This window comes from Gambusia affinis, linkage group LG14 (genome assembly GCF_019740435.1).
Source record: "Gambusia affinis linkage group LG14, SWU_Gaff_1.0, whole genome shotgun sequence".
NCBI lineage: Eukaryota > Metazoa > Chordata > Actinopteri > Cyprinodontiformes > Poeciliidae > Gambusia > Gambusia affinis.
Genome location: NC_057881.1, coordinates 17,484,409 through 17,501,262, shown reverse-complemented (window position 1 = coordinate 17,501,262; position 16,854 = coordinate 17,484,409). Strand labels below are relative to the sequence as shown.

Sequence of the window (16,854 nt, the reverse complement as noted above, 5' to 3'; positions counted from 1 at the left end):
CTGCACATATAAGCTTGAAATTTCTCATGCACAAATTACGCCGGTCGCTCAGCTGGATGAGGACAACGATTGTCACCTCATCACACAAGCTCCATAGGAAACCAATGGAGAGGGACATTTCTTAAATTACTGTTCAAAACAAAATTGTGTCCTATAAACCTTCATGAGTAGAAAACCTAGAAAACTGAGTATCTTTAGATTTTGATAACATTCATACAGTTACTGCTTTTCATAAGGGCTATATGGGCAGTTGCCCAGGGTGCCATCACAAAGGGTGGGAAACCCAAGTACTAGAGAATAAAATATGTCTCATCTGCCAGTGGTTCCCTGAACAAGTTTGTTACTACTTGTGTACTTGTGTGTGTGCGTGTGTAGTGGAGTAAGTGTCTGTTAGTTGATGTTGAGTACTGGGAGACTACATCACCTCCTTTCTGCAACAACAACAAAAAAAATAATTGCTTGCATTTCAATTCATTGGAATGCGGCAGGAGGAGAGGCTTGCCCACAACCCCATTCTTGCAAGAACCACAACATATTTGTACATATTTATGTTTCAGGTTTACAAAGTTAGGCATAGTGATTCATTGGGATTGTTAACACTAATATTTCTTTTACGCGTCTAGGCAGAGCTCGGCCGCCTACGCGAGCAGCTCCGTCAGGCCGAGGAGCAGCTGCAGGCGTCCCGACAGCAGGCCGCCCTGCTCGCCTCCGAGCTGCGGGACTCGGCCGGCGCCCGTGACCACACCATGACCGAGCTGTACCGCGCCCGCATCGAGGCCGACAAGCTCCGGGCCAGTCTGGCCGAAGCTCAGGCCGAGTGCCAGCGCATGGAGAGCCAACTGGACCGGATGAGGAGCACCGCTCGCAAGGAGGCGGTCGGTGCCCCCGGCTCGGGATTGTTACTTTCACACTCGATCTGGAAGAAATGCGAAGCGCACGTCAACGATCTCGTCTTTTGCATCCCAGGGCGTCGGAACGAGTGGCGACGGCGCAGCGGTGGTGTCGGAGGCGGAGGCGGAGCTTCAGAGGGAGGTGGAGGAGCTGAAGCTGCGCCTCCACATGGCTGCCGAGCACTACAAGGAGAAGTACCGGGAGTGTCAGCGCCTCCGCAGGCAGGTGGCCAAGCTCAGTACTGCGGAGTCACAAGGTGTTATTATGGTGTGTTTAAAAGCCATTAAAACAAAAGAAAACACACACACACAGAGAACAGCCAGCCTGCTTCACTAACCGCCTCCCCTTAAATCTTGAATCAACAATTCATTTTCTTTCATTGCAGGAGTCAAAGAAAAACGTGTCCACAGAGACGACTCAGGAGCCGCTGGTTTCCAGTCCGGAGTCTCCGACTGAGGGTACAGACACCAAAACACACACTCACACACACACACAGAGGCTTATAGGGCCTTGTAAAAGCATTCAAACCCCTTAAACTTTTTCACGTTGTGTCACATTACAACCAGAGACCTCAGCGTGTTTTATTGGAAATCCAAATGAAAGACCAACCCAAAGTAATACGTAATTATGAGGTGGATAAAATGTTTTTACATGGGGTTTGGAATGTTTTACAGATAAAAACACGCACACTTGTATTCAGACCCCTTTAACGTTTAAATAAAATTTTTGCGCAGTTTCCTCTAGAACTTGTAGAGTGAATTATTTTAGATTTTTAGGTACAGATTCACCTGACAGTGGGCAGCCCAGGTGGGAGAATTTGTCAATAAAATTTTAATTGTATGGAAAAATACAGCTGTCATCCTCACTTTCAAGCCTGGTGGTGGCAGCACCATCCTGTGTTGATGTTTTTATTTGGGTTTTTTTCTAATTTTGTCGCAACAGGTGCTTAGAAGTTCTTTTTATCTTATGGTTATGGTTAGCTAACAACAGAATGTGTTGAGATTTATGATTCTTTTGTGGATTGATGGTAAACACCTCAGCCTACTTTACTTACTCAGCAGTGTCTTTCCTTATATTGTATATTAAACCAGTGATTTTTTTTTAATGCAGGAAATCCTACCCGCGCAATTCTACAAGAAGCACCAGATGTGACAATCACCCCTGAAGTAAAAAACGAACAATCCACATTTGCTGAGGCCCACAGTGGCACAGAAGTGGAGGAAAAACAGGTGGAGACGTCGCCGATGGAGTCCACGGCGGCGGCCGGAAGAGATGACACGGAAAAAGATGGCGAAGAGGAGGAGAAGAAGAGGAAGGAGAACCTGCCCGAGGAGAGCCTGAAGATGGCGAGCTGGGTGGAGGTGAGCGACGAGAGGCTGCGGGCCGAGGAGCAGAGCGAGGCGGACACGAGGGCCAGCGCGGAGGGCCGGGAGCCTCTGGAGGCGGAGGGGAGGAGCACGGCGGAGGCGGAGAAGGAGCAGACACGCTCGGTGGAGGCAGAGCTGGCCGTGATGGAGGAGAAGTGGAGGGAGCAGTGCGTGATCAACGACACGCTAAAACAGCGGCTGGCCGATGAGGAGGGACGATTCAGAGTGAGACGAGAGCACACCGCATCGCTCTGATTTTCTTTCCATTTGTCTCAAATGGTTCAGGTTATTAACTATCGACAGCAAATCCAAACAAACTGGTACATTTGTGGTAATCTGCAATCTAATTCAGATCATTACAAACTGTTCTAATGTAATCAAACAACCCAGAGCGAATTGGTAAACTGATTGAGTCGAGTTGTTGACTTTGTGTTACATCATAATTGCTCCCCAGAAAAACAAGAAAGTCCCAAATAACCAGACGCGGAGTCTGAAAACTTTTCCATTGTAGAAGCCATAGTTGCCTCGAGTCCAGCTAATTAAGAATGGTTTGGAGCTGAAGACCTTTTAAAAGAAATGGCAACTTATATTTTTTAATAAAGGCCACTTGAGGACATTTTTGAATATCCCCATTTTTGTTTTTAGATTTTACAATAAAGAAAGACATAAAACCTTTGCAGAAAAGAAGATGGATATGTTTCTCTTTGTGGGATGTTGAAGCTTATTAAAAATGGGGGAAAAAGTAATTAAGTAAATTGATCACAAAATAAATAGATCTAAAACAATACGACTGGTATTTTTAGTGTCATGTCGTAAAATAAAATCTATTTATTACATAGAAAAATCTCATAACATTTATAATTTAAACAGTTTATAATTTTAACCCACAACTTTTAAGCTATTAAAAAACACAATGAACTTGAAAAATAAAGTGTAAATACAAAAAAGGGTCCAAGTTGGATTTGTTTTAAAGGAGTTGTTAGGCTTACCAATCATCATACAGCTGGAAATTTTGTTAGAGCAATTATTTCATAAACTTTTATTTTATCCGTCTTCTCAACTGAATAATTTATTGAATTCAATGATTTGAAAACATCTTTTCTTTGAGATTATACCACCGCAGTGAAAGATGAATTTATTTTGAGGTCTTCAACTTGGCTTTCCTTCATCTTTGCATCTAAATGATTTTCAAAATAGAAACGTCTCATTCCTTTTCCACTTTAATCCCGGTCCTTGCTTTTGCACTAGTTTGCGTGCCACGTTTGCAGATTTTCAAAAAGGGGGCTCTCTTCTCTTTCGTTCGACTGGCACTTACTCTTGGTGAGTGACTGTGTGTTTATCCAGGCGGTAAATACAGCTCTCCCTTCACTTTGATATAGTTCCTTTGCCGAGGTGATCGCCCTGGGCCCCGGGTTGTTCTTAATGGCCCCCGGAGTCCGAACAGAGAGAGCAGAAGAAGAGACAGTCCGCCGCAGAACGCTGTGCTTTACGGCTGTTTACATGAGTCAGCCAGAGGATGGAGACAGGGGGAGAGGAAGACACAGAGAGACGAAGAGACACGCGTGTGGGGGTGATGCGCCGTAAATTCAAGAAAGGAGGGCAGAACGAGAAAAGACAAAAGGAGATGAAAGAGAATTTAAAGGGAGGAGCCAAAGAAGCAGACAGAATTTAAGGGTGATGAAATCAGGACAGACAGATAGACACAAGGCAGAAAAAAGAGCCGTGAGAGCAGCAGTGGAGGGTGGGGGGGTGCGGATGATCTGAGACCTTTGAAATGGGGTGAAGTAAGAGGAGAGCAAGCAGCAAGCGATGTAAACTATCCCACAGGGTCGGTTCTGTTAGAAAGTGAGGGATTTATGACGATCCCCCTGACCCGCTTCCATCTTCCCCGGAGTGCAGCTCTGCTTTCTTTGGCCGTACTTGTGGGTTTTTACAGTAGGCCCCAATGCACTTGACAACGCTCCAGGGTAAACACGAGGCGAATGGCGTGCGCTGTTACTCACCTGCGCGCCGGCACGCGGATGTTCTCGCTCAGCGGTTGACACAAACTGGAAGCGTGACACGATGATCTTATCTGGCAGAAAGCGTTCCTGCCAGGAATTTTATTCAGCATTCAGAACATTCAAAGAATGCCTTCTTAGACACCACTGGATGGTGTCGTTTTGTGGTGACCTTGAAGTGATTTTACGGTGTCTGTGTGTGTGCTGTTGCTAGGTGCAGATGGCGGAGCGAGCCATCGAGGTGTCCGAGCTGAAACAGAACCTCGCCCAGGCTCTTAAAGACAAGGAGCAGCTGCAGGAGGTAAAACGGCACCAGGACGAGCCAGTGTGTTGGTTCTGTTTAGTTCTGAGCTGCCATTGGTTCTTCTTCTGGTTTTAAACCTTTGCATTTTGTCACGTAGCAACAAACGGCAAATGGCAGTAGATAATATGAAGAGTTTATGTCACACACAAACGCAAAGTAAACTCAGACTCACTAAAATCAGACGGAAAGCTTGTATTAGGACCAGTTTTCAAGTCCGGCTGCTGATACTTAATGTGATTTAGATTTGGTCTTTCACTTGGCCATTTTAGAACATTATCCTACTTTAACCTAAACCATTCCATCTCAGCTCCAGCTGCATGTTGAGGGGTTTTGTCTGGGTATTCCTCATTTAGCCCCCTTCACACTTTGAGGTTTCGTTTTGGGTTTTTTTGTACTTTTCAGGCACAAAATTGTTCTTTCTTTATGTTTTACCAACGATGACATTTTTGAAAAATCTGAAATTTGTTTCCTCCATTGCACCCCTGGGGTTTCCAGAGTCCAAAGTGATATTAGCCAAGAGCGGCCATTTTGTTCGTCAGATTTTTTTTTTTTCCGACTTTGGAGTCAAGTTAATTCACAGAAGAAATTCTTGAAACCAAAGTCATTTTTTAAAGATATTTTTCTGTCATTGGTACATTTTTTTTAAGGAAAAAAAGGACTGAATTTGTAAATGGATTAAATTTGTAAATAAGATTTGGTATAAAAACATCAATTTTATTCAGAAGGCATATCGCTCATCCGGATAATGCATGATTTGGTATCAATCCGGTACCAAGTAAATATAGTAAATAATCATAATTTATATATCATGAGACTTCTAAACTTTCGGTGCTACGAAATAGCTAGTTAAAGCCTAGGACAGAATTTTTATAAAGTTTACAGGCATTTCTGTTTGTTAAACAGAAACAACAGAAAAACAAAGCAAATTGTACACATTTGACAGCAATATCAAAACCTTTTTTATTTTTACAGTAGAGTAAAAAAAAAAAACATACAAAAATTAAATTTCAAGAATGAATCTGAAACTAAATTATTGATTTTACCACAGTGGTATCGAACCAATTCTCATACCGACTTGGTATCAATATTACCAATATTTTGGATCAATCGGCGCCCGTACTTTAAAGAAATTGTCCGGAATCGGCAAATTTTTCTGGCTTCATCTGGGATTGTATTCTGTCATATAGTGTAAGTGTCAACAGGCCTAAAGCGGACAGAAGTTTTCAGGTAATTATAGACAGCTTCAAAACTTTGCACATCAGATTTATGACTATCTTCTCAATTCATGGCAATACTTAACAATAAAATGGCTTACATGAATAATGTTGGTACAGACTAGCGAAGAGACATATTGACCTGTTGCTAGGTGACTCTCCGCTACCATCTCAAGTCTTTTGCTGTCTTTAACAGTTTTTTTTTTGCCTATCTCTCCCATAGAGAGAGACAGGAATGATGCTGCTGCTGTCGCCGTGCATTGAATTGACGAGGGCTCTCTAGTAAAATGATCTCTTTCAATCATGCGACCATTTTTGCGCTTCGTCTGGCTTTTTCCTCTATCGACCCCCTCCAGCTGCCCCCCCTTCAAACCTCGCCACCCGTCCACTAATTTATACAGCTACTCCTGCCTCTTTCGCCCGCCGGTACAGTTCCATTAGACAGTGCAAATGCCACGTTACGTGTCTGTTTCACCTTCCCAACCCTGGTTTAAATGTTAAACCTTATAGCAGCGCACTAATGAAGTCACCCGGAGAGGAGGTCAGGGAGGATTTTTAAAAGCCAAGAAAGGGAGGAGGTGCTGGATGGCAGCAAGAGCCAGAGCAGAGAAAGGAGCCAGACTGTGACACCCATTACAGTAATGAGTAGAGTACTAATGCTCCTGCTTCAGATATGATCACAAAGGGCAAAAACAGTGTTTAGGGGAAGTGAACTGTGAATTCAAAGTATATCCGTTTCTTCTATTTATTTTATTTTTATTTTTTTTACTTTTAACCAAAAGCTGAAAAAGGGCTTTGATCAGGCATCCGTTTATGTGATGTTTTAAACCTGTGTGATCTTGCAAAAAAACGAGTCGAAATGTAACGTGGACAGCTAAGAGAAAACTGACAAGTAAAGTAAAAGTAAGTGGAATAAATTTTCTTTTGTGTTGAGAATTTAAAGCGCATGGAAAGGAGGCCTAGATTACAACTAAAGACTTTTTTTTATTGGGATTTTATGTGATAGACGAACACGAAGCAGTGGAGAACTGTGAGATGAAGGGAAAGTGATGCGCGGCTCTCAGTTCTGTTTTGAATGATAAATATTTAAAAAGGATTACTTTGGTACAGCCTGACACAGTTACACGCACAAACATGCATGCAGTCTTGCATACGAGAGCAAATCTTACTGGGCAAGAAATTGTCCCGGTATTTATTGCGATAAATGATAATATTGTTGCCAGGAGACCATTCTCAAAAAATATAGTCATAACGGCATAATGATGCAAGACCAATAAACTTTAATTTTATAAAGAGCACTTTAAATGTCTGAAATAAAACACAACAACCAAAAGCAATGAAATAAAATAAATAAATAAATAACGTATAAAACATTAATCAAATTGATTATGATGTCTCAGAGAGCCAGGGGTGTCCAATGTGTGGTCCGAGGGTCTTTCCTGGCCCTTGCAACAACTTAGTGTGGCCCCCACCTGCAATTCAAGCCACCATTTTGATTATTTTTTTTTTTTTTTTGTAGTATGAGAATTTCACTGACGAATGTAATTCTTCTGTAACAGAAACCGCCGCGCGTTCTTTTCATTTTAATTTCATAGTAAGTAGGGCTGTAAACATCCATCAACGTTTTGCACAAAAATAAGACTGGAGCACATTAATTCATTTATTAAACTTTGATAATAGAATGTTTTTTTTTGCTTTACTTTTTTTTAAAGAAAGTTCAATTTTTTTCTTGCGGGGAATAGGCTAAAAGATTTAAAGCAGATTGGAGAAAAAATGCCGTATATGTTAGGAAACTGTCCAAATTTTATTAAAGCAAAAAATTGTCACCTTGTTTCTTTAATATATTGCTGAGCAGATAAAAAAAAAAATCACAACGAAATTATTTTGCGTTTTAAGTTGGAAAGATAGTTTGCTGTAAACAAAATTGCCCTTCATAAATAATCAACAGAATGAAAATTGAGCTGATTTTAATTTATCATGCAATTAACTGATTAATTGACTGCTTATTGCGACAGGCAGGTATGCAACTTGGTGCCAAGTGCCTTTCCCCAGGGGCAAAATCGGCGTGTAGCAGGAGGGAGTTGGAATCTAACCCACAACTTTCGGTAACTCTTCTTCCTGTTGAGCCACAGTTTCCCTCACTGCCTGGAGGATTTCTCCTGCCCAGGAACTCCAGCTTTACAAATCCAGACAGAGGGAGCTGGAGACCGGCGTCCAGGGAGCCGAGGCCAAGCAGCCCATGGTGCTACGCTACCCACTCCCCTACCCACAGGACCCCTCCCCACCACCGCTCGTCCCACAGAGGCCTGCGGAGCTGCAGTACGGCAATCCTTACTCCACCGACACATCTAAAGGCAAGACAGAGAGAAACTACTGCACCTCCTCCTCTCTCACGCTGCTGCTTGGACTATAACACCTCCATTTCCCCCCCACAATGTAGACCAGGCGGACGTCATCTTGTCCCCTGAGCACCTTTCCCGTCCTCCACCCGAAGCGCCGCTGTGCGCCGCTCCCTGCGCGCCTCCGGCGTCTCCACCCAGCCCCGGTCCGGGAGCTCCAGGCTGGGACCAGGAGGTGGTCTGCATCCAGCCGTCCCGCAGCACCACTCCCCCGGAGAACATGGAGGCTCCAGCAGAGGAGGCGCAAAAAGTAAGAGGTTTTCAGCTCTAGGTTTGTATCTCTAACACAGTATATTTTACATGGCAACAAGCTAAAGAACATCATTTCTCACAGCGCTAATTTCAGCTACATGAATGTTTAATGTCCAGCCTTTGCCCTCCCGTCGTAATTCCGCTGCCCGTCTCTGTTTCTGGAGGGTTTCTCCATCGCTCACAGGGGGGGAAAATACAGCCCGCTCTTAAAAAGCACAGCACTAAGTTCATTTACATTAAGCCGTAATTAATGTCGCTCCCAAAGAGCTTAGGAGAAAGATTAATGAAGAGAAGCTGGATCTCGTTTTAAATGCGCCACCATTTTTTTTTTTCGTGTGTGTGCGTGTGTGTGTGTTTGCTGGCGTGTTGAAGGCATGTGACAGAGCTCAGCAGCCGTGTGACCATCAGTCCAGCAGAAGCAGTGAAGTGAGGAGCAGCTTCTGCTTTGACTCAAGGTAACAATGACACGGTAGAAGAAGAAAAGAGGAATATTGATAATAACAAATGTACACTGGTAAAAGTACCATACTAACATTTTTACTTGAGTAAAAGTAAGTATTTGCATTTAAAATTACTTAACACATTGAAAGTAAAAGTACTTGTTGAATGTATTCCATAATGCAATGTTCTAGAGTATTATTAGGTGTGCCTACTGTATGTGTATTTCCTTTAATACGTCTGTAATGTTGGGCCATTTCAATGAACAATCGTGTAGACAATGCATGTTATTATTTTGTTTACCCTCTGTGACACAGAGGTTTCATTTGGACTTGTGATTTTGTGCATAGGAATTTGAAGGATGACCCGCAGAGTTAAATGCCATTATGCAAAATAAAAAAAGAGGAATGATTACACCTTTGAAAGTTTTGATTTCACACAAAGCAAAACCAATGTCTTGTTTGAACGGCAGTAAACACATTCAAGTAAATCATATTTAAATTTTCTGAGACGGTTTTCAAAACTAGGACACCTGAGTCACTTTTTGAACCTGTTAACTCAAATAAGTCGTGCTCAAATAAGAAAAAAATCCCAATGTGACGTGAACGTAACATGTAGCGCAACACATTATAGAAATGTAGCGCAGTAAAAATTTAAAACGCCCATGATTAAGTCTACCAAAATTAGGCAGTGTTATGTGTTTTCCAGGCACATAGCACCATTTTATAGCATAATCAAGTAATTATGTAAAATTTTACTAACTAATTTAAGGCCTTCAAATTGGGCCTCTGCTGCTATTTCTGAAACTCTGCATTTACAAAGTCATCACAACTTCGCTCCTCATAAACCCTTTCACAAGGTTTTTACCAGCGTTGTACTGAGAAGTAGATCGTATAATGAGCTCAGCAGATGGTCAGTTCCACTAGGCGTTTGCTAATTGCTGCTGGCTAGTCTGAAGGAGCTTAGTGGGGGAGTCACAGGGGAGGGCTGCTTTGTAAGGCAAGAGCTAGAAACTGCTGCTCAGAGGCATAAAAAATGAGAAAATGCATCTTTGGTACCTCCAACCGTTTTGCACAGCTGAGTGGTTGCCACGGGAGATTAAAGGATTTCTCAAACATGCATGAAAGAATCAAGGCAACTTTCCAGATGAGGGAATAACATTGTAACATGGTGTAAACGGCAATTTTACGCAACACCTCCCTTTTAAGTAAATAGAGAAACATGAAAAATGTACTTAAGTGCTTGCATTTCACCACATCCCTCCACTGTGAATATACCTTCTTCTCCAACATCTTGATGCTGAGAAAACTTTTGCTCAACAGGCGATAAGCTTTTAGTTTTCTTTTCCCAATTTTTGAGACGATGCCTTTTCTGTTCTCTCTCCCCTCCGTCTGCAGTGCGGACGTCCACAAGCGCTGCCCGCTGTGCGAAGTGATCTTCCCGCCACACTTCGAGCAGCGCACCTTCGAGCAGCACGTGGAGAGCCACTGGAAGGTATGCCCCGTCTGCTCCGAGCAGTTCCCCCTCAACTGCCAGCAGCAGCTCTTCGAGAGGCACGTCCTCACGCACTTCGACGGCAACGTCCTCAACTTCGAGCAGATTGAGTGAGGCGGAGAATTCTGTCACGCCGTGTAGGTGCACATATGTTGTCAAGGTATTGCTTTATTTTGTTAATTACGCGATATTTAGCTCTCCCCTCCACCCCCTTTTCTTTGCGATCTAAATGGTGTGCAAGAATCTAGTTGTGAGTGGGTAACGGACTGAAAGGCGTGGATCTGCAGAAGCATTTGTTCAAAAGGAACAGCGTGTGAGGCAGAATTTGGCAGAAGTGTCACGGCTTTTTACTTTTATTTTCTCCCAATGAAGCACCTTTTAAAGAGCATGTTTATGTTCTGAATCACAAAATTCCCTCCTGTTAACTGAGGTAGTTGTTAAAAAAGTCAAAAGCTGTGGTTTGGGGTGAGGAAATAATCTAAAAAAAAAGTAAAAAAAGTTTTAGACTTAACTCCAGAGCTAAATCTAAGACAGTTAATACACCCTCCTCATGTTTCCCTGTCCTTGTAAAAATGTTTAATAAGCTTAAGAATCTGGTAAAATGTATCAAAGCAAAAATAAAGGTTGGATTTTTCTAGTTTACGAGAGACTATTTTTCTGCCAAAACAATTAATTTTTTTTTTTTTTTTTTTGCGGAAGCATAATGCTAACAGTGTCATGTTTGCCATATTAACAGCCAAAAGCATCATCTTTTAGTTGAATTTAAAGCTCGACAAAAGTGTAAATGCAGAGTGAGACACTTGAATGTGTAAAGAATTCTCTCGGTTTTTTTTCCCCCTGTTGTCTGTATGAGTGTTTTGCAAAGATGTCAGATTGTCGGAACCAAAAAAAGAAAAAGAAACAAACAGCACTACGTTCTCCCGGACTCCACTAAGTAAGGCTTTATTCCGAATGTACTGTATATAGAAGACTGGTGGCGATTTTCCGTCGTCAAGCTGTCGCCCTTCTTCATCTTCCTCATTGAAACGACGGGATCGGAGACGTTTCACTTCCTGTTGCGCACTTTCTCACAGGTCAATCACGAAGCAGCGGTGGTGGATGTTTCCGGCCAATAGACACTTTGATTGATTTAAAAAAAAAATTATTTTAAGCTTAGAACTGTGAAGAGGTCGCTGCTTTGTGTGCAGGTCTGTTTGCCCTCATGTCATTTAAATGTGAGTTTTGAGCTTCGTGTCTCTTAATTTCTTGTTACGGCAGTGTTAACAGTGTTGCATCCAGGCTTCACCAACTATAATGCCTTGCAAAAAAAAAAAACAAAAGAAAGAAAAAAAAGTACTCACTCACCTTAAACTTTTCCACATTTTGCTCAAACTTTAATGTACTTTTGGGGGGGATTTCATGTGATTAATAAAAAGTCGCGCATAATTGTGAGGTGGAAAGAAAATAGTATTTTCCTTCCTTCAGTGAACACTGCACTGAAGAGTTGTGGGAACGAATGCAAAAACCAAGGCAGGAATTTATGGATGTACCGATATGAAAAATTTAGTCCGATGTCGATATCCAATATTTATGCTGCTCTAATGGATCACATGACTGGACAAATACAACATGGCCGACCTCGTGAAACACAAACGGTAAATCTAAATAAACATCAGCTGCTAATATCGGCCCGGTTTATCTTATCAGACCGATGCTTCAACAAAACATGACTAGCATCAACCGGCACAGTTGTAGTATCACAATCCTGTGTTTTTCTAATAGGTATAAAATTCCCTCAGCATGATGCTGATACCACCGTGTTTCACCATGGGTGGACAGTGTGTTCTGGGGGGAATCTGTTTTCCATGCCGGTTGAAATGTGGAAGTTTTTTGTCTCTTCTGACCGGATCATTTTCTGAACTTCATTTAGAGGTAGCAAAGTACATGGGGCTGTACATAAAATGCTGCATTTCTCCTCTGCCTTGCGTTGGTCGATCACTTAAAATCCCCAAAAATGACATAAAAAAAAAAATAAAAAATACACCTAGTTTACTGTTGCGATGTGAGCAGGTTCGAGGAGTGCGGCCCCCTTTTTGTGTACGTCTCATGTCTCAACGCTAATCTCATGTCAGAATGTCTGGTAATTAGTGTAAGTGGAAAAGATCTTTAAGAATAAATTACGCTTGTCTAAATGAACGTGACTGTTGCTGCTTTTCTTTATTCGGGGAAGCAAGAAGCGAACGAGTCAGAGCTGTGGGGGATTTTCACTTTATTTTGCTGTTTTTTTTTTTTCAGTCATTTACATTGAAGCAGCTTGTTTTTTTATATATATATATGTAGAAAGACAGTTTGACATCACCTACAACTTATTCTTCCTCAGAACCTGTTTAAACCTCCCATACAAAAGGGAAACATTGGTCTCCTTGTTACATACGAAAATATAATTTAAAAGCACTTGACGACAGACACACGTTACATTACATTCACTGTACACGGCATACTGAACCCCTTCCGAATCCCCCTCGTCCTCTTCTGCATGCGCCCGTCGCTCTACTTCCTCCAGTCTGTCGTCGCAGACTTGTGCTTGGTCGTCCAGCAGCGCACCAAGTGACAGTATATCAGTTAGTATAGGCGGGTGGCGTGACCCGGAGCTGGACCAAAAGAAACTTGCAAACAGGAGGATTTGGAGGTGCGTGTCGTTGGAATCCATGAAGAAGGAGAGAAGCGGCTCAAACTCGGAGCCTTGACCGGAACATAAAGTCTGTATGAGAGGAATGATTGAGTCTACATCGCTCAACTCTGGTAATTGGGAGTAAAACATGGGAGAGCGTGACATTCCGGTCCCTTGAGTCGATCCGGCAAAGGAGACGTGAAAACACCCGAGCACTGATAAACACACACGTACAGGAACACTTCCCTATGCTGATGAAGATACTGCTTGAAAAACACACACATACAGACGGACTGGAATGCTGCTCTCTACATCACACACACACAAGTTGTAGATGATAATCTCTTAAATACAAATGTAACCTCTTTTTCTTTTTTTTTTTCTGAAAGCATGCATGAAGACATTCATCCATGCACACTTTGGAGGCGCAATGAGCAAGAGAAATCGTTGCCACACTTTTGGCAACCTCCACTGTAAACCGCTATCGTAAGCAACCCCCCCCCTCACCCCCCACCCCCCATTCCTCCCTCCCGTCAGGCACATGGTATGGTCAATGTTTGGCAGTGGAGAGCTGTTGGCAACGATCATGGAAACAAAAACAAAAACAAAAAAAGCTCTTGGCAACTGGAATACATTATATGATGCTCGGCCTGCTTTCCGAGGCCGAGCGAGTGGAGCGGCAGCTCTGGCACTATGAGCGAGGGAAATGCTGAACGGCTCGACGTGGCGGTCGACACGCTTCAAACGTCGGCCGTGGTCTCTTCCTGATCGACGTTAAAAATAATGTCTCAGAATGTGTAAAACGAAGGAAGAAAAAACAAACCAAAAAAAATCATCAGCAAATACAGCACACAGAATTCAAGTGCCTCTGATAGCGAAATGGAAAAAGCCTTTAGAGAAATTCAGCTTTTATTGCAGCAGCAGTGTAATTTTATTTTTTTTAGGAAAATCCACCAACTAATCTGGGTCAGTTCATTCAGTGGGGGACACACAAACTCGTTAGGAGAGAACTACTAACAAAATCCATAATTATTGGCACGCCTATACAATAAATAATGTAGCATTTTCGTAATTTACACTTAACTGTTTTAAGCTTACTAGTGTTGAACTTTTATTTATTTTTTCTTGATTTCCTGGTGGTGTAAAAGTAATGACACTATTGGCTACTCTTCAAATTGGGGACGACAAGAGAACATGCCATTCCATGTGAAAATCTGAAAAAGTCAGGAAATGGTTAGAAGACAGCAGCTTTTCTCCTGAACTCACCTACATCCATAACCAAGTCAACTAACGAATCTGGAACTGGACTCAAACTACAGGTGCACCAATAAATCTTCCCCAATTTCCTTAATTTAGGACGATCGGCTAATATTTAACATGAGAAACTGATCTCATCTACCCCTGCAAAGGTCTGAAAATCAGCTGCTCAAGGTTACTTCTGCACATGTCCAGCTAACAATACTCGTCCCACTGTTACTAACTCGGCAACTTTGTTGCTATATTTAGCAACTTTTCAGTCCACAAAAAAAAAAGAATTGGTAGTGGCCCATAATCCCAGTCAGCTGGTCAGGCTTTTTAAAGATCGGTCATCGGCCTGAAAACTGCAATCGGCGCACTCCTGATTCAGTGTGCACTGATGCAGCCATCCAGGGTTCTTTGCCGCTTCTCTCTCTCTCTGTGCTCATTTACTGTCTATTCTACTGCAAATAAAAGCAACAAAAGTCAGAAAAAAAAAAATTAAAAGAAAAAAAAAAACAACAAAAAAAAAACAACTTGGGGTTATCAAGTCTCCCTAACGACCAACTAGGAGGCGTCTACATGCTGACTGGTTTGTTTGAGACTCATCTAGTGGGTCAGACGAGACCAAGATTCCTCCTCAACGCCAGAAAATCTCTGTGGATCTGGCCTGAAACAATCACAATGGTAACCTTGTTGAGCACATGGCATTATAAATAAATATTTCTCAAGTTTGCCATAAAATCTAAAACTAGGTTATCAATTGGCCTTTGCAACAGGATAATGACCTTAAAAAAAGTGAAACATCATTGAAGAAGGGAGGGCAGCATAGCATTCAGCGTTTGGCGCTAATAAGTGCAGCAAGGGTGTGTTTGTAAACAAATGTTTCTCAATATGAGATTTTTTTTTTTTTCTTTCCCCACTAAATAACTACTTGGATTAAAAGTTCAGAAATGTCAGCATTTGTCTTAGAGATTTTGCTGCTGCAAAAGAAGGCTTGGTTACTTGAAGGCTTTCTACCCATCCTTACCAGGGCTGTCAGTGAACGACAATGTGCTGTAAGTACGAAGACTTACAGATGCACAGAAAAACACTACCTCTAAACCACTGGCAAAAAATATATATAAAATAAAGCTTCAAAATAAAGTAGCTATGAATATGCTCACGAATACTTTTATATTTTTTTTATGTACACATACATATTTGTCCATTGTTTATATATATCAATATATCTGTTCTAAGTATAACTTAACTTTTCCTCTTAAACTCCCAGAAGTAGCTGTGAAGGCACAGACCTAAGCTCGGCGGAGACTCTGCAGCGAGCGGACGGGGCGCGTTCAAAACAGCCCGGCTCGCGTTCGGCCTGCTCAGAAACGAGCGGGAGAAAAAAAGATAAAACTCAAAGGGCAGGAGTCGCTAGCGTTTCCTTTTCCTCTACTTTTCCGCTTTTCTTTCGTTTGTGTTTTTGTCTTTTCTTTCTGTTTTTTACAGTTAGCACCTTATGCAAGTAAAACAGTTGAGGGAAAAAAAAAAAAAAAAAATGATAGCATATACGAATGTGCAAATGTACATCAATAGAAAAAAATACTACAAAGATACATCGTTTTGTTTTTTTTGTTTTTTTTTCCCCAAAAAATACAAGTGATAATACTTGAGATAGGAAAAAAGAAAAATGCAAAGATGGATATATTAAAAATAAAAAATAAAAAGTGACAAAATAAAAACAACTTAAAGCATGCACTTGATCCTTTAGTGTTTGGGATGGATGAGGAGAGTCAGGACAAGGCTAATGTTTCGGGGTAGCTGACTGGTAGCGCAGGGCTCTAGCCTTGAATCTTGCGGAGGATCTCTGTGGAGACGGGCGGGTGGAAGTTGATGGTGTGGTGCCTCAGGCCCTGCGACGTCTTGTAGCTCTTGCCACAGCGACACTTGAAGGGCTTCCTCACACGAATCTGCGTGCGGTGGCCGTTCTTGGCGTGGTATTTGATGCCGTTCACATTCTGGTCGACAACAAGGATGAGGCAGGAAAGGGCACAGAAAGATTTGACCAGTTAGCTTCATTCCAAATGAAACCCTGCCTGGCTAAGTTTGCTTTTCTAAGCCAATCGTGTTAATACGAGGCTAAATCTAGACTGAAATACTAAAATATGTGGCTACATTACTACTAATAATGGCTAGATTATTTTAAATTGGACGCCAAGACTCTGAGGTTGACAGAAATGGACAAGTGGACGTGGTTTCCAGAAATTTACATGAATAAAAATGGCAGAAGAATGCCATGAATTTGCATTTCCTCATGGAGTTCAGGGTTAAGAGCCGAGTCTGACTGACCTGAAGACGTCAGGAAATGATTTGCTTCTGTTGCGCATTTAATAAGACCGTAATACAGCAGAGAAAACCAAACGATTAAAAAAAATTACTCTTTTTTTTTTCAATTTAAAAAAAAAAGAAGTAATTTTTGACAAAAGTGATTTTTTGGGGAGGGCTGGTGAAACGTTTCTTTTTTTTTTGTTTGTTTTTTGCCAAAATCACTTTACTCAGGCCATTATTTTAGGAAGGTGACGATATAAAGTTGTGTTAATCTACTCATTATAAGGAAAGGTCAGCTT

General features: G+C 41.9%; 2 protein-coding genes across 3 annotated transcripts in view; one reads left to right on the top strand and one right to left on the bottom strand.

Annotated features, from left to right (window-relative positions):
* Positions 1-12,534, top strand: part of tax1bp1a (Tax1 (human T-cell leukemia virus type I) binding protein 1a) — a 28,570-nt gene extending 16,036 nt beyond the window's left edge. For both annotated transcript variants that reach the window (XM_044138747.1, XM_044138748.1), the window contains 9 exons: positions 624-875; positions 967-1,158; positions 1,277-1,349; positions 2,002-2,483; positions 4,473-4,559; positions 7,944-8,130; positions 8,217-8,425; positions 8,800-8,882; positions 10,263-12,534. In XM_044138747.1, coding sequence (XP_043994682.1) covers positions 624-875; positions 967-1,158; positions 1,277-1,349; positions 2,002-2,483; positions 4,473-4,559; positions 7,944-8,130; positions 8,217-8,425; positions 8,800-8,882; positions 10,263-10,473 — 1,776 coding nt within the window. In that variant the 3' untranslated portion in view covers positions 10,474-12,534. The remainder of the gene's footprint in view (positions 1-623; positions 876-966; positions 1,159-1,276; positions 1,350-2,001; positions 2,484-4,472; positions 4,560-7,943; positions 8,131-8,216; positions 8,426-8,799; positions 8,883-10,262) is intronic.
* LOC122843741 (juxtaposed with another zinc finger protein 1) overlaps positions 11,496-16,854 on the bottom strand; it is a 40,014-nt gene continuing 34,655 nt past the window's right edge. Inside the window, exon 6 of the mRNA XM_044138759.1 lies at positions 11,496-16,245. Within this exon, the coding sequence (XP_043994694.1) occupies positions 16,069-16,245 (177 nt within the window). The 3' untranslated portion in view covers positions 11,496-16,068. The remainder of the gene's footprint in view (positions 16,246-16,854) is intronic.